A 26,361-nucleotide genomic window follows, 5' to 3' on the forward strand; every position below is an offset into this window, starting at 1 on the left:
TAGTGTGGAAAAGTTTTTTTTAAAGCACGGCTAAATATTTAGCTGATTTCGTCAATGTGTATGCGACACAAGATTAAAGAACGAGACTTCTCAGAGCAAGAATTGGTAAGACACAATAACAGTCAGATGCGGATCAAGCCAAAGGTATGACATTTCTCTGGAGGGTCCTTTCCATAATGTCATCGGACACTCGTAAAATCAATCCGAGCCTGTCGGCAGCAAAAACAGGCGCTCTTAGTGGACGGACATTGATCGGAGTTTCCCCGAGCCATCACCTTGCAGCCTGTTTAGCAGCTGCAGCGCTCTTCCTCAATACGGGTCAAATTCTTAAAACTGTTGTCCCCATTAATCACACAAATACCCAAGTTACAAGCAGTAAAAGTAAGACAAGATGAAAGCTAATTTTGCAGAATTGGAGAGAGGAGAAATGGTGATTGGTAAGTGGTGGTGAATGGCTCGTCTGGAGTGGGATCTGAGGTCAACGGCAGATCAGAGTCTGGCAATTTACTGCCGGAGAGAAGACTCTTTAATTGACTTGGATGATTTAGCATGCAAACTGCTGCCTGCTGCTGTGCTGCATGAATGCATGTATTGAAGGAGAGGGCTTTTTGGTTGTGGGCCAATATGTATAGTCTGCTGTTGTTCTCTCACGGTCCACTTGTGCTAAATACGAGGTTGTGATGTTTACGCGATGTGACATGTGTAGCTGGAAGACACATCACTATGTTTCTTGACTAATAGCTTTAGAGGATCAATCCAACGAAATTGAATAAGAAACATGTTCTCACCTACTTCTAATGGAGGTAGCCATGAAGATAATTTTTCCCACGATGTAATTCTTCAGCAGAAACATTGCAGTAAAGTAAACATTAAGGCCTGAGGATTATCCACATCAACATTAAACTGTACTGTTTATGGGATGAGAAGAAAAGAAGATATTGAGTTTTCTGAGCACAACAAATGAAATGGGAGGAACTTTTTTGAGCGCACCTGATTCACAAAGTAAAAGTCACGTTATTAAGTTACGCGACTCCCAGTTGGAGCACTTCCGCTGCTTTGATCGCCATGAGACTCTACTGGTTTAATCATCTGTACAAAACTCTGGTTCTCTGATTACTTTGAGGTAGAAGTTAACTACGACTCCCAAGGTGAAAGGTCAAAGCTTAAAATTCAGGGTTGTATGCTACTAACGACGGACGAAAGCTAAAGATTGCGCTGTTTAGAAACAGACATTAAAATCTGCAGCTTAACTAAATTTACTTTTGGATTCTGGGTAAATTTGCATTACTGATTCACACCTCTGACACGCCTCTTAGCCATAGCAACACAAGCTGAGGCTCATGGGTATTGTAGTATTTTGAGCCGTCCGCCACAACAAACCGACAAACAAAACATGACTCATCAGAAACAAAGTTGAAATAATTTAAACGGGTGGTTGAAGCATATATTAGTATGATTGTTACATTATTTAGGAGACTCTCGTGATACCAAAACTATTTGCATGGCCGAAGAAATAAGTTAGAAAACACGTTTGAGTGTAATTTAGATGAATCGACCCTTCAAAGACAAATGGCAAACATATAAGGGGTCAATATTATTGCATGAAATTGGTCCCTACTCCAATTCTGAGATTCCTATAATGTTGATGGCTGATGCTTTAGCTCCACACAGTACATCTTATCATGGGACACTTCTATTAACTTCCTCAATTTAACAAAGCAGCGCACCGGGACCGTGATAAAGTCATACAAACGACGGACAACTTGGCTGCAGTTTGCCTGACCTCAGATTTGCACCCGACATCATGGAGATTCAATTACAATCAACTTTAGGGAACACTATTCACTCTGGCATTTCCATTATCTCATCTATGTAAGGGAGAAGCATTAGAAGCCATAGTGGACGCTCATAAATTGAACAGTACACACACATACACGTACACCTGCATATAAATAGCCAGGAAATAGCTGGCAAAGCTATTCAACCACCCACTGAACCGTCATGCACTTCACACCCTCATACTAATGCATCGATCGGTTGGGTTGGGGGGGGGGGGGCTGTAGGAACAGTAGGTTGGATGGAACAATAAACGAGTTATATATCAGCACTTCAATTTGTGTGATGTCCTCCTTATGAATGTCATGAAGTATTTAGAAAAGGTCAAAAAGGTACTTAAGGAGTGAAAAAAGCTTCTTGTTTAAGTGTAAAATTGCAGATCGACTGCAAGGCAACGTCGAAAGCTCAATACAAGACTTAAGAGCAGATCATTTACTTTCCACTCTAAGATATGCGCTGAATTCTAAAATCGAACCACGCTGATGATAAGTACTGTGATATTCACTCTTGAGATGAGTCTCCATAAGTCTCAGCTTAGACACGAGAGCTGTTGTCCTTTTCCTGAAGCTTTGTGCTCCTTTTTTTTTTTTTTTTTTTTTGCAGGGGAACAATGTGACATTTCCCCTCTGCCCAGTTTCTCCCTACTTTTTTATAGCAGGCTATAAAGATGAAATGTGGGGGCTGTTAGGGCTCTTTCTCCAGCACCACTGTGGTGCCCTCTCGACTAAATCACCACCAGGAAAAAACGCCAGTGATGGGACAAGAAGTGAGTTTTTTTTAAGTCCTCTGCTTCTCAACATCTGATACGTGCTTAGAGCCGTGTAAAAGCCAAGACATGCAGCTTCACAGTATCCACCTGTGCCTTGGCCTTAGCTCTCATCTCATAAAACCCCAATTGGCCTCAGGGTCAGACATGCCAAAAATACCCTGGCTCTCCTTTTCTTTTTTTTTTTACCCCTCCTTCTCGTCCCCCCTTTTGTCTAAGAGTTACTACTTATTGTGTTCTAGCCAGGAACGTCCGCAAAAATGTTAAGCCTAACATGAAAGACGGACTTTCTGGTTGGAATATGAGAAAGAGTTTGAAGGTTAAAGAAGAGTATTTGACCTGCAAATTGCACTTCATGCAAATAAAGGAGATTTGCAATCCAAATTGAGCAGCAGCGTAGCGAGACATCTCACTTTCTCTGACAAAACAAATCAAACATTACCCATCCTGCTTGGCGGTGGGATAACCCTCTCCTCTGCAGGGTCGTACATGTTGTGTGCACGCACCAAACGACGCACACGTGGGTGGACGCGTGCACAAATACTTGACCCCTGTGCGGACATGCCATAGATGCCATCCCCTCATCTTTTCACAATGAAGTGGCCACTTTGGTCCCAATAGCCCCGCAGATGGGTGACTCTTAACAAGGAGGATGTCTGAGAGGGACTGAGAGGAGTTGTAGCTAACTGCGGTGACAGAAATCCCTCTGTCAGGAAGAAACAAAGCTTTGAACTGTCATTGAGTTTGGAAAAGCTGCTAACTGCATCTGTGGCCAAGAAAACAGCCAAATCCAAACAATGAAGATGTCCATTTTAGAATCGCTTGTTGGACATAATACACCACTAATGTGCGGGGAAAGCCTTTCCGCGATCCTCCGCATGTATCCTGCTCATAAATCTTCAGAATTCTCATCCAGTTCAAATAAAAACAAATCCGTCCATTGCCACTTCAAAGCATTGCTGCGTTATGAGTTTACAACCATGACTTAGAGAAATGTTTCAGAGGCTTTGGGCCTAGGAGGTGGGGGTATTCAGTTTCTTATGGCTTGGCAATCCGGGCCAAGCCACTGTTCTGGACGTCTTGGTGAAAATGAACTGACTCAGGAAGGAGAGTGGTTCCGTGGAAATACACAAGTTTGACAGTCGTGCGTACATCGCCGAAAGTCGTACTTGGAGTGAGACGAAAGGGTTTTCTAGACACCCAAAGCCGCCGTGTCCCTTCATATTCCAGGGATGGAGATGTGTTGACAAAAACTCTTCGAGCGTGTGTGTTTGCATCCTTGTGATGACGGGGCTAAACGTTCTGTTTGGGTACCACCGATGAAATATTCAGTGGCGAATGTCTGAGCGGGTCCCCCGTGTGCTCAAACCCTTTGCAAAAAAACAAAAAACGACAGCTACCTGGTTCTAAATTATTCAGAGAGCCAAGTGCTTTGTCTGGGAAGTTCAAAGCTCTGTCAAACATCAGCATCCGCCAGAATTTAAAGGTGCTACTCACAGCATTTTGACATCAATAACATCAATCATAACTGTCATAACTGCAAATAAGAGTGTCAGCCTTACGCTGTGAGCCACTGCTTCGGATTTAGTATTACATTAAATGGATATCCAGCACAAAAGGAGATTGCTTTACAAAAGAAAAAAAAAAAACGAGAGGGAACAGTTATTCTTCCAATGCAGAGAGATAAAACATACTTGAAATGCAGGGTGATGAAACAAGTGAAAAGCTTACAGAATAATGTCTTACTAAACTTTGACCCTAAGCCTGGTAGGACGGTATCATTTGCTTTCAGGAATCATATCAACACAGTCTAATCCTTGGATGGCCAAATAATGCCCGTTTTTTAAATGGCCTGGTAAATCCATTAACTGGTATCACAAATTTTTCTGTCTGTACATATAATATTTCAATTTTTGTGGATTTTTACTGTTTTTTATTGCTTATTTATAATACTTGTTTTTTATTTCATTTTATTTTTATCTTGTCTTTCTTTTACTATGTCTCTTGTTTGCACTTTACCCTATGCTGCTGTAAGCCTGCAAATTTCTCCGTTGCGGGACTAATAAAGGATTATCTTATCTTATCTTATCTTAGAGTGTTTTATTAAAGTGTATACAAGGAAGTGATGCACAGTTTTTAGATTGGTGCTGATATAAACCTGAAAATATCCATTTGATTGGCTGGAATATTTTAATAAGGGATCCATAACATTTGAATTAAGAACTTAACTAGAATATGGCTTGATGTATCTAATAAATTGCACTGTATGTACATTGCATATTCTAGTTCAAACACAAGATGTCAAGTAAAATATATGACTATTGCTGCCTGTTTTGTTTGTTTCATCTTAATTCCAAATCAACATATTTATATCTTACATCTACGTACATTTGCATCGTAATGTTTTAAGTGGGCCCTTAGGCCATGAACAGAAAACAATATTTGGCTACTCCCGCCTGTTTAAACACTGATTGTCTTGCAATGAAATACTGGATAGTTGTACCTCTAAAGGCCTCCAAAAAGTTGGCCCAATTTTGCATTAAAGGGTCACAATCCACAAAGATTGGGAAACTATGCCAAATTGCCATCCCCCAACCCTGTGTCCCAATATTCAATCCTATAACTTTTATATATAAATTTGGAAACAGCTGGTTTGCTTACTTTTTGTAACATCATTTTTATTCAGTAAACCCTTTTCAGTTCACTTCCAAAAGGTGACTCACCTGCAGTAGTTGTGGCTGCCCAAACCACCCTCTCCATTGGGGTATTTGAGGGTGTTGTAAGGGTGCTGGAAGGTCTCATTCCAGAAGAGGCAGGGTTTACCACCATGCAGGCTGGTCTGGTTCTGGAAGCCCCTGTAGTCCTCTCCGTTGGCAGTGTAACACTCTGAAAAGAGAGCAGAGAGATGGAGAAGGTGAGATAAATCACTGCACTAAGGGATAAGACGTCTATTAAGATGGAAATCAAAAGCTTGGCGAGAGCTTTTAAACATGCTCGTATAAAAGGCTGCCACACATGTGATCTGCTTTATTGAGAATCTGGATTTAGTAAAATACTCTTGTGCTTATTCAAATGTTTTAACGTGTTTTGGAATGATCATAGACGGTTCGTTTGGAATAATTGTATTCTTCGCCCAGACTCAATTAATTTCAGATCTGGCCAAACGAGGTAAAGCGGGTTTGATCGCTGTATTGTTTTAATTAATGTCAACGCAGGAGCGTGGAGTAAAAAAATAAAATAGAAATGGCCCATAGATATACAACAAAAGCAAACATGACTCCAATTTACAGGAAGTGTACCACAACCATGTGGCCAGTCAGAGAGAGAGAGAGAGAGAGAGAGAGAGAGAGAGAGAGAGAGAGAGAGAGAGAGAGAGAGATTTTGGTTCCCAAGGCAAAAACAATGGCTGGTGGAAGGTTTTTTCTTCCCTGAGAGAGGGAATCTAAATAAACAATGGCTGATGGGAGCATTATGGGCCATCAACGCTCATCGCTCTCAGCCTCGGGGGTGGTGGGGAGGAGGAGGAGGGGGGGGGGGGTCCTCTTTTGATTGCATTACGATGGACGATATTAATTTATTATGTGACTGTTATGATTACTCGTACGGCAGGTGCTCATTATTCCAACGAGCAGGACACCCCCTTCGGTGGAGCGAACAGCAGGGAGGAAAACAGTCTATATAAAGTATTAATTCATGAAGTTGCACAAAGAGTAAGATGCAAACGATGCCACAAGGGCAACAGTTTGAAGTTCGGATTTTCCGTTGATGCATTAACACTTTGTAGCCCTTAAATGAAGCCTTATCTCCTTTTCAAAATGTCAAGCAAGAGCACACGGAACTATTTCACCTCATTGCCTGTCAATCAAACATTACTAAGATAAAGAACAATTCTCGCCTGTTTGGACGGTATCCATGGGGCCTTGTTGCTATGTATGCGGTTAGCCAATGACCGGCCCCTTTCATCAAGTCAAGCTGTCTGGGCTACGAGCATGAGCTAATGCATTGCAATATGACAGTCATTACACCCCTTGGTGAGCCAGCTGTGCTCCAAGGCTCTTTCTCATTCTCTTTTGACGCCAACGTTTCCCAACGTCCCTCTTCCTCTCTCTCTCTCTCTCTCTCTCTTGCATCCTATCGTCCGTTCGGGCTCACTTATCTCTTTCTGTTCTCCTCTGCTGCTTTTGCCTTCTTCTGTCTTTCCCCTTTCAACTCATAAAACAGACAAACATTTCTTTGGGGATCGCTTAGCTTCACAGCCTTCTATTGCAACTGCTGTGCTCTGTTGCCATGAACTGTTAGATGGCAACCTTTAGATGCAATTTCACAGGTCTAGAGGAGCCGGATAGCATCAATAATGAAAGTTAAAAGACCTAAAACAGGTTTATTCTTTTATATGTGGGAGATCAATAGACTGTGTAGATGTATTTATATATATACAATACCAGTTAAAAGTTTGGACACACCTTCTCATTCAACTACTTTGAAGAATCTAAAATATAAAACATATTCTGGTTTGTTGAGCATTTGTTTGTTTACCACATAATTCCATATGTGTTCCTTCATAGTTTGGATGTCTTCAATATTAATCTACAATGTAGATAAAAAAAAGAAAAACCATTGAATGAGAAGGTGTGTCCAAACTTTTGACTGGTACTGTATATGTTAAGAAAGTGTATAATATAGAATAAACAGGGGGCCTTTACAAGAAAACAATGTTGTGAAAGTTCAATGTGTTTGGTAATTAGCTTCCCAATACCTTCTACAATATTTACAGCAGTTAGCTTGCACGCAAAAACACATTCCAGCCTCCTGCATTCCACGCAGAAGAACTGCACTTAATTTAAGAGTAAATCAAAGGCCCCAGCTGTTCTCAGTGCGTCAGCCAAAGTTGCTTTTAATTAAAGTTGTTTGGGCTGTGTTGTTCAGTCAAGCCTGTCAGCCATCCATCGCCCTGCTGACGGGAGTTCAACAGCGGCAAAGAGCTGCAGGGTGTCAGGTTCCTGCAATTATGATGCCAATCTATTGTCTCTAAACGACTCTCTTGGCAAATTAATACCACTTCGGAATGCAAGGATATCAACCACCGGATCGTAAATCCAGTTGAGGGCGTCTGAGGCCGAACACGACTCTATAAAATTAGAAAAAAACAGCTTAATGGTGCTACAACAGGGGTAACGCTCTTGCTACCCTTAAACGAGGTAGCAATGCAAGTGGTGGAGGACGATTTGTTGTTTGGCTTACACACAGAGGACAGGTGAGGCATGGTAATAATTCTCATTTGGAAGGTCTCAATTGTTGCTTGTGCAAAGGATGCAGGTGATAAGCATGGGCCAGTGTTTAACCTGTGGAAGAATATGGAGATAAAGGGGTTGTTCTGATATCAACATTAGTGTCAGCTGCCCTGGTATAGCTCAATAATGATATACATATGGATATACAATGTCTCATAGGGTATTTACAGAAGACATATGATGATTTCTTTTATTGCATTTCCAATTTTTCTGGATGCCACGGCACGAGAAAGAAAGAGAAAGAAACACTGCTATTGAGCGTTTGGCAGCGGTACAGACTCAATCATGAGTCACTGCTCCCCAAAAGCAATCACGACTGTTTCTGCCCGAGTCAGAGAGGATACCATCAGGCAGGAACAGGGCAGCCGGCTGCATCCCAAATGAGTTCACGTCCTTCAAATATCTTCTCCTCCAAAAGAGCGGGTATTAAAATGACCCAACTTGGCCAAAAAGAAAAAAAAGCCAAACGACTTTGTAAATGTCTCCCCTCCTCCTTCAGGAAACTTTCCTCTGGAGTTCCGGGATGAAGCAGAGCTCGTCTGCACATGGTCCGCTTGGAACGAGCTGCTGCTGGCAACCGTCCCGCCCTTCTGCGGCCAAGTTAGCTTTCCAGGACAAGATGGTAAATATGGCAGCGTTTTTTTTTTTTTTTTGCCACCGGGAGGGAAATGGGGAGGCGGGTGTTTCCAGGTGGTTTCAAGGTTCCATTTGCTTGTGGTACAGGATGGGAAGTAGCAGATCTGGAAAGGACTCAGAGATAAGTGAGGCCGCCGTTAAAGATAAATGGTCCTTCAAAGAGTCCTGCGGATGACCACACATCTATCAAAGCAAAAGAGAAAAAAAGTCCAGTTTTTTTTTTTTTTTTTTTTTTTTTTTTACTTTGGAGCGGTGTGGACGTGAGCATTACATCCTTGTCCTGGACGGAATGAAGAGCTCACGCGCTGATTGGACCGTCACCACTCCAGGCCCGCTCCCCAAGTCACCACACACCTTCTCCTCGTCACCAAGCAACTGTTGCGCTCTCGTCACATGGGACTGGGCTCTTCTTGTGGTTTCATCAGAGAAGGCCGTGATGGGAAACAGAGCCACCACCGCATGAAAGACGGAGAGAAGAGGAGGGGGGTGGGGGGGCTCCTATAAAATACATGCAGATCTACAAATAGAAAAAAAAAAAAAAAAGTCCGGGAAATGGAAGAGGAGGACTCGCCCTTGACCAAGCCCTGCGCTCACAGATTACTGCACCACCCCGGCGACGAGAAGAGAAGAAGAAGAAGAAGAAGAAGAAGAAGAAGAAGAAGAAGAAGAAGAAGAAGAAGAAGAAGAAGAAGAAGAAAAAGGAAAACAGCAGAGGATCACTGTAAGAGAGCTAATCACCCTGTTATTATATTGGTTGGGATTTGTGGCTAATGACTTCCACATTGCAACTTCAAATGCACTTGATGCGCCCGAAAATACGAGAGAGAGAGGGAGACAGAGAGGAGTATGGGGCTTTGGTCATGTGATCTCAAGAACACAAACAAACAAGCTCACAAACAAACGGTTTCTCTGTGACGCGTTGCCAGGTCACACAAGAGCACTCATTTGTTGCTACGAGGGATGAAAAGCAGCGATAATTACAGACGACTGCTTCCTCACAGAGGGCTGACATAAAGAACTTCCTTCCATCTTTATTATATGCTTGGAGCTCTCGGGACAGCAAAACAGGCTTAGTGCATGAGCAATATTTCCACTATGATAAAAATGACACAGAATGGGTCGATGATAGAAACATGCTTGAACAGTGTTTTATGCAGAGAAAGAAAGAGCGAACACCACCAAGAACTGGAGGCTGCACATTGAGTATTCAGAGAGTTAAATATAAATATGACAGAAACTCCAGATTATTAATGCACAACCTGCCACAATATGTTTCCCATCCACTGTGTCCTGGTAGCCATTACTGTTGTGTGGCTCATTAATGTCAGCGTAGTAAGAACACAGCCAGGGCCAGGCCAAACCAGGCCAGATGTAGCGGGTTACAGTTTTCTTTTCTGGGAATGGAGGGGGGGGGGGGGGGGGGGGGTGACGGACACACAGCTGCAACACAGGTCTGGTTCCTCTTTTTCCCCGGCAGCATCCATTTCCACATCAAAACCGCATCAGACTTCAGAGGACTCGCAGGAGGACTGCTTCACATTTATGACCCAGGTTTCACAGATAGTCACAGATTCAGTGAGGCTCTTTTAATGGAGTCGGATGTTGCTGTGGAGAAGTCAGTGATTTCTCAGAGGGGGACGCACAGTAGTTAATGGACCACACCTCGCCTCCCCTTGCTTTTTTTGATCTCTCCGCTCCTGTATAAGGTTTCTTTCAAAAAGTGGGTTCATTAAAAGTGCAAAAAGAAAGCTAAAGTCCCTCCCAAGTGATGAGAACAGATGCCTCTAAGTAGTTAAATGTGCAGACGGTGACTTCTCAATGGGGTTTTATACAGTCCTTCTTTTCATTTGATGCTTTTGTCATAGGTTGTAGCCTCCAGATCACCAGGCCATAAACCAAGACCTCATTCAGTCCCAAAAATAGCCTCCAACACCACCATTCTTCCTCTGCAAAAAGAAACCTCCGCTGCACCACCTCCTGAGTTCACTACCACAGTAGCCACAGGCCCACAGGACGCCCTGCCAAAGTGGGTAGCACCTATAAAACACGGCCCCATCTCGTTGTAGCGCGGCCCCTATTATTTAGCTCCGTAATGGAAAGAGTCTAATCTGCTGGAGCCATTGGTGGGCTAAACGCACTGCCAAAAACACCCTCTGTTTGAAGTTGCATGTCGCAAAAAAAAAAAAAATGGAAAAGCATTAAAGGATTTTTTTTTTTGCCGCAAGCTGCTTTTCTGCTCCTAACGCTAAGTGTTACGTCTCGAGGGATTTTGGAAAAAATCAATCAGCAAATATGCAGAAGCAGATAAGACATCCACCTTTTGTAGGATTTCCCGTAGCGGCCTGGATATCTGACAGACCACAGCACAGACTGACCGAGGGTTGGCTCAGAGAGCGGACCAGACAATTTTGAGTTTTAGTTGGCAGACGTTCAGGAAGTGACTGATGGGCTGCAGACAATGACGTAAAGGACATTCAGGGACTTCCTGAAACCCTGGGAAGAGAAAAAGCCGCTGGCAGATTATGAACCTCAGAGACCGGCCAGCAAACCTGACACGAGGGCCGACGAGGTGTCACGTTCAATTACCTCCCTCTGGCACCTCCTCAACGTTTCCTCAAGTCATAATCCACATCTGCGAAATAAAAAAGAGGCCATATATATTCAAACATGACCCAAAGCTTGACTTTTTTGCCTGTAGTTTCTCGCACACTAACACATCGACTGGATCACACACACCTCTCCATGAGAAGAGAGGGGTAAACAAACCGATGGTGAAATATAATGCCGCTGAACCTGCCACAAACCAATTCTGACACCAGAGTAAACAGGACCTGTGCAGTCAGGAGAAAGCAGGAACTATAAGTAGAGATACATTGGGCTGTTCGGTCCAGAGCTTCCAAAGGTGAACAATTAGTGTGTCTGCGATCGATCCATCCTAAATTAAACCAAACTGCAAATTAGAGCGGAGCATTAAGACTTAAAGAATGGGAGGTGGCAGGGGAAGCAAAATTAAGCAGAAAAGAAAGAAGAGAGGAAAAACACAGAGAGGCAAACACAGAGTGAGTCAGGGCGGGACAAAGACTTTTTTATTTTTATGATCCCGCACATTGTTAACCCAGGCTTTAATATTCTCCCCCTCTTGTTCATAGCGCTGTTTTTGTTTCACATTTCCCCCCCTTGTTATAGACAAAGCAGACTAAGACCAACGCTTGTGAAATTAACAGCAAACACAGAGGTTAGCGTCTCCCACACCAGTGGTGTGTTAGCATGAAGGTACAAATCTCACTCCAGAGGAGCTCTGCGGCACAGCTGTGTGCTGGAAGAACAAACAGCCGACGCAGGGCTTTAAGGGAGAGGGAATGTCTTGCCGATGCGTGTCCTCTGAGGAGAGAAATAACACGACACCATATGGGTTCCTCATCGCATGCAGCCTTTGATAACCAGAGGAGCTGCGGCTTATGATACAAGTCATGATGGCTCACTGTTGCTAATGGCCGGGCGCTCCTTGCATGGGGGTGTTTTTAAGCTTGTTCTCCTTTTTTCTTTTTCTTTTTTTCTTTTGGGGGCTTGTAAATGGATGGTAAAACGATCTCTCAGTCAACTGGCACTGTCAGATGCCCCGATAAACATATGCAGTGACAAAACATGCGTTAATCTGCACTCCTACCCACATCATTCCGACTCCCCCCACCCTCATGCACTTACAGTGAGAATGAAAGGGAGCAATTTTCATCAGTGGAGCAGCCGCAGTATTTTAAGATGGGTGCGATGTGGAGGGAAAAGGAAGACGCACACATAAACATGCACACAGGCTCCTTTGTTCCCTCGCTGGTAAGGCCTGTGTCATTGTGGCGATGCCATTTTCAACCCTTCACTGTAGATATCGCCTACTGAGAGTATGTGTGTGTGTGTTTGTGTGTGTGTGTTTGAATGCACATGTCTGTCAATTCCCTAACCCCTCTCCTCACAATGAGCCAGCCTCTCAAAGGCAGTCTGCGGTAACATTGTGTAAGCCGTGCGGCCGGTGCGGCTTTGGACGGCCGAGCTTTCTCGAAGGATGGTATCATCGCTTCTCCGATTATTGAAATTTGTGATTCATACACAGTCTTATGGACCTCTGATCCACATGTAGGCCCTTTGTCCCGTATGTTAAGCCACTTTCAGCTACAACACACCAGCCAGATAGCAACTCAAAGACAGCTGAACCATGAAAGAAAAAGGGTTGTCGCTGAAACACACCTGCTTTCGATCGTCCTGTTTGTGCTCAGGTTAGCTGCTATCTGAGGAATGTAAATTATATGTGGTTTGGTCTGAAGCTCTGTCAGTGCTCTTGCAAGGGGATTGAGTGCAACCATTACAGCGCGCACACACACACACACACACACACACACACACACACACACACACACACACACACACACACACACACACACACACACACACACACCATCTCCCCTGACGTCCTCTGTGAATACAGGGTTGCGGGGAAGATGAGGTCTGACTTGGATAAATAAAGGCCTCGGGGTCGGGGGGGAAGGAGCGATGCGACCTGCCCTGCTAATGCAAACAACAACAAAAAACACACTGGTGCACTAGATCAAAAGCTCAGCTCTTTTTCTTGTTCATTCTTAAAAGATATCATTATTGAAACAAGACATGACTCGAGGCCATTATGTAAAGCAGCAGGAGACATTTAGTGGATCTGATAACCTAAGTGCTTTTGCAGATGGCAGTTTGTTGTTTGCTTTTGAAGATATGAAAATTCAGTTAACCTCCCACTCCCCATGTTCATGGTGGTGCAGGTAAATCCGTTTAGAGGATCTTTCAAACACTTTCCAACTTCCCCTTTGCTGCTGTTTGGAAGAGTGTTTCAGATTTTGCTCTCCAGTTATGATTAGTTATATCCTGTTGTGGGGATTTCCTGCCAGCTGTCAAATGTGACACCATAATAGTATAATTTGGGGAATTTGAGATAATTAGTGGCATTTCATTTAGGGGAGAAGCTGCAACGATAAAAAAAAAAAGGACATTTTGCTTGAACTAGAAAGACTGCCATCGGTTGTCATGTTGCTGTTACATCCATGTCTGTCCAAAATGTCATCAATCTATCAATGCCATTTTATCCTAACAGACATTTGTGTGAAATTGTATATTCCAATTAGTATATTCATTATTACAGCCTTGGGTTGAATTGCGTTTTGTGACTTTTAACCATCAAATTCTTCTCATCTCATCCCTGAATCCAAGTGGACGTTTGTGCCAAATTTGAAGGAAGTCGCTCCAGGCGTTCACAGCGATACAGTGACCTTGACCTTTGACCACCAAAATCTAATTAGTTCATCCTTGAATCCAGGTGGATGTTTGAACCAAAATGAAGGAAATCCCTTCCAGGTGTTTCTGAGATTGCGTTCACGAGAATGGACCGAATCTACGTACGTACAGACGGACGGACAAGCCAAAAACATAATCACTCCAGTCACGGCTTCTGCCGTTGCTGCAACATACAGAGTAACTAAATGATTAATTCAAAATCAAAATAGTTGCTGATAAAAAATGTTGTCTGTGGTTTTTAACCCTGAAACCTCTATGTTGTCATTGCTGTGCAAATTGACAGAACTAGAAGAATAAAATCCTTAAGTAGACCTAATTCTATCTGTCTGGATGTTCCCCTAAAATCCCCCCACAATAGGCCAAGAGTCACGTTGGCCTGGAAATCCCTGAGCTTTAAAGGCAGCTTTAAAGCTCCTTTACAGATATGGACCAACACCGTTGCTAGAAATTGGGCTTAAGTTGATCAAATGTCGGATTTAGGCTTAGAGCCATGTGTGCCGATTAAATGTAACTAAAGCAGACCAATGGTGGATTTCAGTCACCCATTGTACAGTGCAGAGAATTAGGTGGATTGGAGGCAACATGGGAAGAACAGTAACAGATGAATAATAACAGTTAACTTCACTTTTACAAGTAAAAGTGAAGTTAACTGTTATTATTCATCTGTGGTGGAGGAACAGGCCCAATGTGTGGAGCACAAACACGATCCCATCTGCATCCCATGAACTCCAGCGTGTTCACTTGGAGAGCGTGGCGAATCCATCCAAAAAAAAAAAAAAAAAAAAAAAGGAACCAGCTTGTTTGTTTTGTCTAACTTCGTAAACTATGGATGGAGACATTGGTCTGTTCCCTCAGCATTCCTTGGCTTGTTTGGATTTTTTTACACTTTAAATTCATGTACTTTGTGGAAATAAAAAGCCTCGCTAGACCGAATTGCTTTATGACTGTTGTTGGCTTTGGAACAATCTGCAATCATTATCACCAAAGTACACATCTGATGTTCAAATGTTTCGTTTTTAATTATCTAGTGTTACTGACCTGGTCAGAGCATGCATTTCCACTGTATAAAATCACAAAAGGTTGTCAGACAAACTGCAACAGAAAGCACCTCTAAGGACACAATAACAACAGCACAATAGGAGCGCTGCGGAGGGGACCACGGCGTTCAACATCCAGACCCCTTTCAACCAGCCACATCTCCAGTTCCCGATCTTGATTGTGAAAGCGATCCTTTTTCACTGTGGTTTGTGTCGGGTTGTGGGAAGAGCTGGAGTACTGGGAACCAGATGGCTCTGGTAAAAGACAGGGGGCATCCCACTGGCCTCCCTGAGAAGGGGATCCATTACGGAGGATCCATTGAGGGCCGGCAGATTCTGTTTCATGGCATCGGCCGAGTGTGACCACCCCTCGGTTGGCGTTGTTCGTGGGCTGGTGCCACGTAGGCTGCCGCAAGACCCAGCCCTTCTTGTGTTCACCTTGGGAAGCTGTATTCACCTTCGATGCAGGACAGACAACTAAATCAGGGCCTCTTGGGGACTCGGGTTTCAACCCTTTTGAGTTCAAGCCCCTTTCAAAAGGGCCTTGCATTGCAAGGGGATATCACCGGCTCCGTAGCTTGAGGGACAATGGCTGGTTGTGAAAAGCGGTTGACTGAGATCTTCCTGTTTGTAAAGTAGGGTCCGAGAACTGTTTAAGCCCAGTTAACTGTCGCCGGGGTATCACAGCACGAGTTAATGGACGTTTATTTTTCCATATTCTTTCAAAATGGACCACACTGAAACATGATGTCCAACCTCCGCTCTGATCCACGGCACATTTCCCTGTCACGGCCTCTTAGCTCTGCCCGCTACTGGCTTTGTTCCTTTGTTTGCTGTCTACTTAACTACGTCTGCTCCCTTCACTTGTCCAAATGTTTGCTCTGTCCACTTAGCCATGTCCACTTGCTCGGCCTTGTCAAATCAGCGCTGTCTGTGGGCGTTTCCTGCAAGGAGGAAAGGCGACAATTTGCCTCTTCGGCCACAAACTGCAGCAGCTGGACACAAACCAGACCCCGGGGCTCAGCAGCGAAATTACTCTCCATTTATTTAAAGTGGTTGCCATTACTCTACCGCAGTACAGCGCAGACCCAAGTGGCCCCGGCCCAAACATAACTGCAGTATAAAAAGAACTAGGTTCGCCGGACAGGTCATGTCTCACACAGTAGCAATTCAATATCCTCCCGTTATGTTCTTGGTCACGCTTCTCAAAACTCAGAATTGAATGTGACACCACAAAAATACATGGTTGCTTTGAAACTCAGTCTGTGGAGATTCTTGCAAAAACACACAACCAATCACTGGCTAGATGTTTGGAACATGTTACACGTTTGAATCAAAGAAAGAATAACAGCTAATTTACCTTGATCGTACTATGTCAAAAGCGTTATTAATAGTATGTTCAAAAAGAGAAATACAAAGACTGGGAGAAAGAATGGTTTTGAGCTTGTACCAAAAACAAATCAAACCAAAGTTTTGAGTTCGTTTTTTTTCCTGAACTCTTTGAAATGCAGGAACACATGCGCGGTGTTAGCGAATAAAAAAGTTTCCCTTCGTTTTATCAACCCGCCCAGAGCTGATAACGCTCTTTTTTCATTTCACGTCAGTATACAACTCCAGCGTTGAGGAGGAAAGTTATATTTTGTGTAATGTTTTCATGCATCAGCCACTTCCCGCCCGGGGCATTAAAACCTTTAAAATTCCATTCTCCGTGAATTAAATTGAGTTTTGATAATGACAACCATTGTTTGTTTGAGAGTTAATAGAATTCAGAGACGAACATAAGGCTCAATGGTATTTCATTACTGTTCTCTCACTATTTGATTTACCCTCTCGCCCTGGAGAGTGTGTTCCAGCTGATGGGCTCCGACTGCTGCAGAGAGCGCCAGCAAAGCCGAGAGAGAATGTCATCTGGCATTGAGTGGAGTGGGTCTCCTCATGCATACGCAAATGTCAAGGTACACGGAGAGAAACGCATCTCATACATAATGGTATTAAAAATGTGCAAACGAGGGAAAGGGAAGAGAGAGGTGAATCAGTTGCAAAATAGAGAGAGGAAGAAAAACTTGAGATGAAAGGAGTTGTGGAAGAATAAGTAAAGAGGTTACATTGCTCCACAGAGCTCCGTCCAAAACCAACAAGTCACAGCTCATTCAGACAAAATACTCTGACTGGTCTTGACTGACCTTTGAGCAACAAAACCTCACAAGCCACCACTCTGGCCACATGAGCGCACTCTCCCACCTCAACATTGTTTATCTCTTTCGAAGCCTGACAGTTGTGTACAGCCAGCAGCGGCTTTGACAGCTTAATTCCATGTTGTCTCGCAGGACCGCCTCGGTGGATCAGGGGCCGGAGTGACACGCTCAAGCTCGCAACACTTTGTTTTGGGGTTCCTGTTTCTCTCGACGCATCGCATCCGTCACTCCTCGTCGCCACTGAGGGGTGCAACCCCATGAGCCACCATAGATCCCGGAGCTGGAACTGGCCCGGCTGCTTTTTTTGCATGCTGGGGTCGCCCGACCTGCAGCCTGAGCAGGTGTTGATTTGCACAAGGTGAGAGAGAAAAAAAATGAAAGAGTTGCACTCAACGGAAGTTCAAACGGAGACATGGAAAGCGACAGGCACCAAAGAGAGAGAGGCACTTTGATAAAACGAATATAAGCCTTTGAACACGACAGGACGCGAATCACAGTGGCACGATAATAAGCATGATTGTGTTTATAATAACTAGGTCTGTTTCTCCGTCTTAGTGGTTGGTGGTTTTGTGGGCGGTCCAATCCCTTGGCATGGAAGAACAAGGGCGTTGCCCGCAACTTGACCTTCCCAGGGCACCACCCTGAGGTCATCAGGCAGTAAATGGCCACCAGCTTGACACAGAAGCACACATTTCTGACCTGGAGTTTCTTTTTTTTCCCTTCTTTTTCTGTTGCCAACTGTGAGCCAGATGCAACTTTACTTTCGGCCAAGTGAATGAGGGAATTCTTCAAAAACTTTGGCCTGTCCTCACAAGTCAAAACATGTGGAGTACCATGAGTGTTGGGATGCAAAAAAAAAGGAAAATGCTCTGCTCTATTTTCTTCCATTTCAGACTTTCTACTCTCAATGTCTGTTTTTTTCAATGAGTTGAACTATCACTAGCTACTGTGAGCCGGTGTTTCTGCCACTGGGGCGCTAGGCCTGGAGGTTTGTATAATCAGCTATGGCTTAGTTTGGACATCCAAATTGTACAACACTATTGGGTGATGCTCAGAGGAAGAGCTTCATCCTTGTCTGTTATTCCTGGAAAATGGCCACCATTATGCTTGCTTTGTCCAACCAACAATCTTAAACGATATATAATAAAAATGTATTATCATTTTGATAACTGCAATATATTTTCTGTCAATCATCTGTCCAAGCAACAATGTTGGGTAACGTGACTTTTAAAATTTTTGTTACATTTCAACATTACTGCAATAAAAAGTAACCTACGAGAAATATAACTCATTAAGAGTACTTCTTACCAAAAATGAAAACGATTTGCGATTCCTCTAGTATGTCATTTATATCACTATAACTCTAAAGCCTGGTCTGTTGTCTGTTGACCTTGCAGTCCCAGTGTCAGTTGAAGTTGATATGCCTAGTTGGTTTTTGTTGGTGTGGTTTGTTTTTTTTGCCTTGCTAAAGATTCATGAGGGCTCCATATGGGCTGGTTGTGCACGACACAAAGAGGAGACTGGTTGACTGGGTTTGCTGTGAAAACAACCTCGACATACTGACTGAACCCGTGTGCAACCTACAGGACATTTAAAGGAGCATAAAGTTTAACAGAGTGTCCAAAAGTTTTAGGGAGATTAGCCCATTTGTCAACTTACTCAGGACTACAATGAGTGATGAGACAATAGGCAGTAAAAGCAACCATGTGTCCCCGGTAGATTGTTCTGTGGTCCTGTGATTGATGCAGACACTTTGCATGCCCTTGAATAAAAAGGCAAGGGACTTGAATCTTAAAAGTCAGAAGAAGAGAACAGCTACAAAACTGATGTTTCACCTAACTCTTTTAAAAAAAATGTATTCCTGTACAAGCCACCTGAAAAATCACATGTTTAACTGTCTAAGGCTAGGATATTACCAAAATGTCAGCCTTTCTCATACAGTAGTTACTCACCCAAGTGTATAGAGAAGTGAGGAGCAGAATTATCAACTGCAGGCAAATCAATCATTTTTAATCATAAGCAGATAAACCTTCATGCTTTATATGCAAATTCTTATTTATTTTATATATTTATTTATGTATTTACCAGGGACAGTGCACATTAATCAACATTTCAGTTTCCACCTATTTGTTAGTAAATGTGCCAAAGTTAGCAAGAGAGCTAAAAAGAGAGTTATTAAATAAGGTTGATTGTAGTTCACGAACGCTTTCTTTGTGATGCCTCTTGAAATAACTGTGAAAGTGTAATCCCAAATTAAAACCTAACTCTAAAGACCTGAGTCGGTATTCAACATATATCTAAACCCAGCAAGAAGTCAGGACCAAAGATAACGTACTTTGCAAAAATGTCACAACACCATAAAAATGTAGTCTACACACCAGTGAAATTCCACGATTCTTGAAACCATGGGGCAAAATAAAAACAAAACAATAAATCCCATGTACGTCAACATAAACTCATTTATAACCTTTTGCTTACTGCTTTTTGTAGATTTATTTTTGATCCCTCATTATTTGCATACGTTATAATTGACCTTCTTCCAATATAGATTTTGACTGAAGAGAGCTTGAACGCACCATAATGTAACTCAATGCAACCTCCATACCTTAGCTGTTAGCTCCGTAACTTAGACAAGCAGGACTCTGCTGCCCAACCGCCTGCTAACAGCTAGCGTTAAGTAGCTCTCCTCCTGCAAATTTCAACACAGATTTGTTGTGTACAATGTAGCATTATCGGGGACATTTTTAATGGTCCCCATTACGAGGGGACACCTTTATTCACGAACCATTATCCCCGGTACATGTGGTACTATGTAAAAACTAGTCATTGTCTTTTGGCTTTGACTTAGAATAAAAGTATCGGTTCTCTTGACATCCCTTCCTGATTCATTAACATACTTGGTTACTTTGTTAGCGTAGCACATCCACAAACTCACACACACACACACACACACACACACACACACACACACACACACACACACACACACACACACACACACACACACACACACACACACACACAGTACATTCAGTTCAGCAATCTACCTCCAGCGGTTTGTCTGAACTTGTGTCTACAGCACAGAAGCTCACCAGGAGGGGAGAGGTTTTTCCATCTCCATCTCTGAACCGGAAAAGCTGAGGGGACCGCACGGCCCACATCTGAGACCCAGACCCGATGCCCCTTCCTCCCATAATGCCCTCAGAAATCCCCCTCACTGAGCAGAGAGGGTTAACTCAAACACCAAAAGCCCTTATGTTAAACTATTTAAGAACCCGCTGTCTCTCCTCAAACCAACACTCCTGATCATCTCTGCCAACACAAGCTCGTGTTTCCTCTGATCGCGGCTGAAGATGGTCTGTTATTATCTTCCGAGACAGACGATTCAGAGCACCTCTTTCTCTCTCTCTCTCTCTCTCTCTCACACACACCCACACACACACACACAATCACAAAGATCCCTCTGTCTCAGGGGTTGATGGCAGCCATTAATAAACTGCACTGTACAGACTGCTTTTACAAGTTGAGAGATGATTAAGTCGAGAGAGATATGGTGATTGGCTGTGTGAGGGAGAGCTGTGTGTTGGGAAAAGACAGACAGTTGTTTGTGTGTGTGTGTGTGTGTGTGTGTGTGTGTGTGTGTGTGTGTGTGTGTGTGTGTGTGTGTGTGTGTGTGTGTGTGTGTGTGTGTGTGTGTGTGTATATGTGTGTTTGTGTGTGGGTTGAGGGACATCAGATAGTGGATGTGAGACCCCTTTAAAACCAAAAGCAGGAATGTTGTAAGTTTATTGAGGCTCCAGATGGCAACAGCTGCCTCCCATTTGAACCTTCACTCAAACACAATTGCAGTGTTAAAATTATTAGCTGATTAATTGATTACTTGTGTGTCATAAAATTAATCAATTTAAAAGGAAAAAATGTAAATGTAAATAATGTAATTCTCAAATGTGAGATTTGTTATATATCATTTGACATTTAATGTCTTTGGGTTGTTGGAGAAACCAAACCATTTGAAGAAGTTACCCTTGGTTCTCTGGACATTTTTTAACTATTATTTTCTAATTATTAATTGATGTATCAACATTGAACCTCAGTTCTTAATTGGACACAAAAAAGAAGTCCAAAAAGCGTTGAGGAAGAAAATAAATGTTTTAACACCTGCGATTTCATTACAACTGAGAAATAGCCATCTGCTGACGAAGTTTGTCAGGTGATATGATCAAAAGCTCTAGAGGACCTTCTAAACTGACTATGTGGTGGAATTATTCTGCTGTAACAACGGTTTCCAAAGTGAATAATGAAATTTGAAGCTCAACAGATAGCAGTAATTGACAATAAAGATAATTGTAAGTCACAGTAAGGTACAGAAGAAGAAATACGCACACCAAAATACTCAATAATCCCTACATGGGAATGTTGAAAAGCTTCTTCACAGACAGGTAAGCATATGCACACACACACACACACACACACACACACACACACACACACACACACACACACACACACACACACACACACACACACACACACACACACACAGTAAACGCACTCTGACTAGATGTTAAGCCAAACGTCTGAAAATAAGAACGCGTGTATTGTACACTCCTATCAATCACACCTCAACCTAGTGAACACAGAAGCTGCATGACTGTTGCCAGCATCAAAATCTCGTGTGAGCTACTGTTCAGGAGGTCGTGCACGTTTCAAACCTACTGTAACCGCACAGTGACTCCCGAGTTCCGTCTGCGGCCGAGTGCGATCATTCTCACAGAGCCCAGGCCAACATCGAGCCCTGCTGGACAGCGATCAGACAGGGAGCAGGAAAGAGAGTGGGGTTGCCAGATAAAACAGAGGGTTGCCAGTTTATGCAGCGGCTTATATGCATGTCAGGCTACAAAAGGAGAAATCATAACACATGCTGTCATTCGCCCCCACCCCCCATCATTCTATTTGGTGGCTGCAAGGCTTCAAGCAACACAAAGAAGAGTTACCGGTTTTTGAATGAGATTAAAAGCTTAAAAAAATCTGGTCTGGCAATAATCAAGCTGATTTACTTGGAAAGTTTGTTTTGATGAGATACCTCACTGCACAGAGTTTAGCCTTTGCAAATCTTCCCACTGTGGCCTTACAAGTTATTTCATGCATGTCTTGTTAAGTAAGAGAGAGACTTGGCCAAGGCTGCAGATGAAAAGAAAAAGCCCATAAGGCACCTCTCTCCTCCTCCGATCAGTCCAAGATGCAGTTGGTCGAGCACAGAATGATGTTCACCTGATGTTTTTCCTTCATTCTGACATATTTCTGACAGCTCTGTCTTCTGTGATCACATAATGAGAGTGCATTCCACGTTGCCAAAATGTCACAGCGCGAACTTTTCAACCCTCAGCTCGACACAAGCAAAGCTAACAGTTTTTTTTTTTAAAAAGGTAATAGAGAGAAAGTCCGGCACTACAACGAAATTCATGTTGTTATTACTGCAAAAAGTGGAATCAGACCGATCAATTGTTGCTGACCTTGCTGCCTCTTGAACCTCTAAATCAAAGCAATGCCTTCTTGCAATCCCTTGTCACAGATTGCATACGACTCTGAGCTCTGAGCAGTTCAACAAAAGAGGTATTTCTCCTTTCAATGTTACTTCAGGCCTGAATAGGTTTCGTCAGTCAGTTAAGGCTAAAGAAAGATTGAAAACATTCCTACACTGATAAAGCAATAGTTCATCATTTCGGAAAATACGCTTATTCACTTTCTGTATTGATACAACTCTCCTATCTCTCCATTAAATATGAAGTTATAGCCAGCAGCTGGTTAGCTTAGCTTAGCTTAGCCTAGTTTAGCACAAAGACTAGAAACAGGGGAGAAACAGCTAACCTGGCTGTTTCCAAGGGTAACAAAATCCACCTATCAGAACCTCTAAAGGTCACTAATCAACGTGTTATAGCTCGTTTGTTTCAAGGGCCATTAGCAGATATTTAAAATAATATTCACAACTAAGTTTTCATTAGTGTGAAATAAGCTGAAACTTAGAACCATCGTGTTTTCGTTAGCTTTGAATGAACCTTCTGTAGCGGGTCTTCTTCACGGATTCCAACGCCATGTTTTCTACAAACCAAATAATGGCCCTAGAGAGCGTCTATGCTATGTCACATGAAGACCACCGTAGTCCTCCCCGACGCGCTTGCGAAACTGCGGTAACGTGAGCCGCAAAATGCGAAACCATGGTACCGCCAGGAGGCATCTGACTTTCGGTGCTCCTACAGCAGATGTTATTATCGTAAGAGCCTCTGAGCAAGGTTAACAGCGTTACCGTGGTTCTGCATTGGGGCGGCTCATGTTATTGCAGGAGTAGGGGAGGGGTATTCAGATTGTTGCAATCTGCACCACGCCGATGGATGCCACCAAATCCTACACAAAATACCTTTAATACCAGTGTAAAAATGTAAAAAATGTTTAACCGGGAGGTTATGTACTTGACAATTTCTTGGCCTCAAATTCGTCGTCACCTTATGACAAAGTCTGCAGTTTCCAGTCTTTGTGCTAAGCTAAGCTAACCAGCTGATGACTTTTGCTTGCAATTTAACGTAAAAACATGAAAGTGGTATTGATCTTCTCATCTAGGTCCCAGGCTTAACCAGCCATTAAGCATATTTCCCCAAATATCATCCTGCATCCTTTAATCATCCGCTGATCTCAGGTGAGGAATGTTGCCGGTTATTACATTACATTACATTACATTACAGTCATTTAGCAGACGCTTTTATCCAAAGCGACTTACAATCAGTAGTATATTACATATCATTCACCCATTCACACACGATGACAGGCTACCATGCAAGGTGCCACCATCAGACTCTAACTAACATTCATGCATCATCCAGTCCACACCGATGGCAAGCCTTCGGGAGCAACTTGGGGTTAAGTGTCTTGCCCAAGGACACATCGACTGCCGAAGGTTATTTCTTGGCATGTGCTAAACCCTGCTACTGAATTGAAAAAAGGATCACTTTAAAAGCGGCGAGCCACCTTTCTGTAACAGCGCCACAAAAAAAGGGCTGCCTCGACCTGGATAAGACGATGCATCATTAACATAAACGACAGGTGCACTCTGGGACTCTCACCACTGGCCCCCACTGTCAACCTGCCAGTGAGGCCGGTCATGGATACCAGTAACATCAAGCCCACAATATCTCCCCCGCTGATTAACCAGCTCGAGTTTGTTCACGACAACAACACCGTCAGCTACATCATTACCGGCTTACAAAGCAACTCAATTACGCCTCATCTTGACAGCTCTGACAGGATTCGGCTTCCACTTGTGTGCACGTTTGTGTGAAGGGCCTAAGCAGGTGCCAAAGTGAGAAAAGGCGGGCCGCAGTCAGACAAAATAAGCATGTGGATGGGTTTCTTTATAAAGCCTCTTGAGTTCAGGTGGAGGAGCCATCGCACACATTAGAGATAAGAGGGTGTGGTTAAATAACGCTCTATACTGGGAGCATGGAGTGTGCTGTATGGAAGAAGAGCCCATTCTCATATTATAGTTTGCATTAAGGCACTTAGCTGTTCCAACTACAACCAACACATCTCTAACCCTCAGCTACATTTGCACTTTCTATGTAAGCATACGTCTCTGCGTGTGTGTGTGTGTGTGTGTGTGTGTGTGTGTGTGTGTGTGTGTGTGTGTGTGTGTGTGTGTGTGTGTGTGTGCATACAAGTGTTACTCAGCGCATTATCATCTCTCAACGCAATATGAAAAACACTTTTGCTTCTAATACACTCCTGCTTGATGCGATGCTACGGTTCCAACCAGGACAGTGAAAGCACTCCAGTGTAATTGTTTTAGACGCAAGTCACAGAAGCAACAGCGGCTGGCGTTCTGCAGAGCATTAATAGGCTGTTAAAGGCAAATTCTGCTGTGTTTAAGAATTCGTATTGATATTCTTCTGATAGGAGTTCACATTGATAAAAGGTATGTGGAAGATGCTGAACCACAATAACGAAATGGTGCATAATTCATCGAGTGCTACAAATAAAGGAGTTATTCTGCAGCCCCGTGTGTTTCGTTGAGTCCACTTTCCCTCTTCCTGCATCGTCTTTTTCCCCGTTCACCAATCAACCATAAACTTAATCTCCTCTGATTGGATCTCTCCCGTTGAACATGAGCACAAACCACAAGTCTGGAAAGAAGAGCTTATTCTTTGATTTTTAAGGCTAAAAAAGGTTTCTGCTTTTGAACTCCTTTGTAGCTCCAGGCATTCAGAAAAAGAACCTGTGATAGCAAGAAACAAAGCTGAACTAACAGTGTGTACTTGTGCAGAAGGGTTTCAGGATTTGTCCTTTAGGTGTTTTGTTAGAGGAGTGCCAGAGAATGCACTGACAACAAAGAATCACGTTGAACTAGTTAGGTAGAATTGAGTTATAGCCTTAAAAGAATAAGAAAATTGTGTAATAAAATCATCATGAAGTTAAAAAAGTGGGGAGAGGGGTTACTTCAGGTGTTTCACATTCAGTTTGACCTGCACAGTGAAGACATATTAGGGGGAAACCAGAGCAAAAAGAACAAGAGACTGACTTCCCATGAAATTATTGTTTTACTGTACAGTAAATATGGCACAGCTGACCTAAACTCAAACATAAACTGGGCCTCTCTTTTTTTTTTTTCCCTCCCCAGTGTTATGAGGGGGAATACCATTGCTTTAAATACTTTGTTAATACATAGGTACACATGGGAGTACTTACGCACTAGCCCAGATGGTGGACCCTCTAATTTGAAATCCAAGGGTATAATTAAGAGACAAAAAAATTAAAAAGGAAAGCATGAGGATTTGCTGCTTCGACATGAAACGCGGCGCAAATTACAGCAAGGAGAAGCTCGGTTTGTGTGGTCATCGTTATTAGATCTGCACATTTGAACTAAATATTCAGTGAATGGGGATCCGGCTGTAACTTTGGAGTTCTGCAGATAGACACACACACACACACACACATATCCCTGCGTATTAATCTGAATGTGATGGTTTCTTAAACGGATGCTATCAGATGACTGAGAGCTGAGAGGGTGCAGAGTTTATTATTTTTGGGGAGCAGGAGGAGGAGGAGGAGGAGGTTCTTTATGGTTCAATTTAAAAGACACAATAGCAAATAATGCAGTGCAGACCTATCATGATGAAGGTCAAGAAAAGATTATTTTTTGCAATAACTGTGCTAAATGGGACCAATCAGAAGGCCTGATGTGTGGTCGATTGGCTGTAAAGAGGTGATGCCGGACAGGTTAA

The 26,361-nt window shown here is 43.1% G+C and overlaps 1 protein-coding gene across 1 annotated transcript in view; it reads right to left on the reverse strand.

The window, feature by feature from the left end:
- The window catches only part of kremen1 (kringle containing transmembrane protein 1), a 57,687-nt gene that overhangs the window by 30,660 nt on the left and 666 nt on the right, over nucleotides 1-26,361 (reverse strand). Inside the window, exon 2 of the mRNA XM_054610180.1 lies at nucleotides 5,326-5,488. Coding sequence (XP_054466155.1) covers nucleotides 5,326-5,488 — 163 coding nt within the window. The remainder of the gene's footprint in view (nucleotides 1-5,325; nucleotides 5,489-26,361) is intronic.

Source organism: Anoplopoma fimbria, chromosome 13, assembly GCF_027596085.1.
Source record: "Anoplopoma fimbria isolate UVic2021 breed Golden Eagle Sablefish chromosome 13, Afim_UVic_2022, whole genome shotgun sequence".
In the NCBI taxonomy this organism is placed as follows: Eukaryota; Metazoa; Chordata; class Actinopteri; order Perciformes; family Anoplopomatidae; genus Anoplopoma; species Anoplopoma fimbria.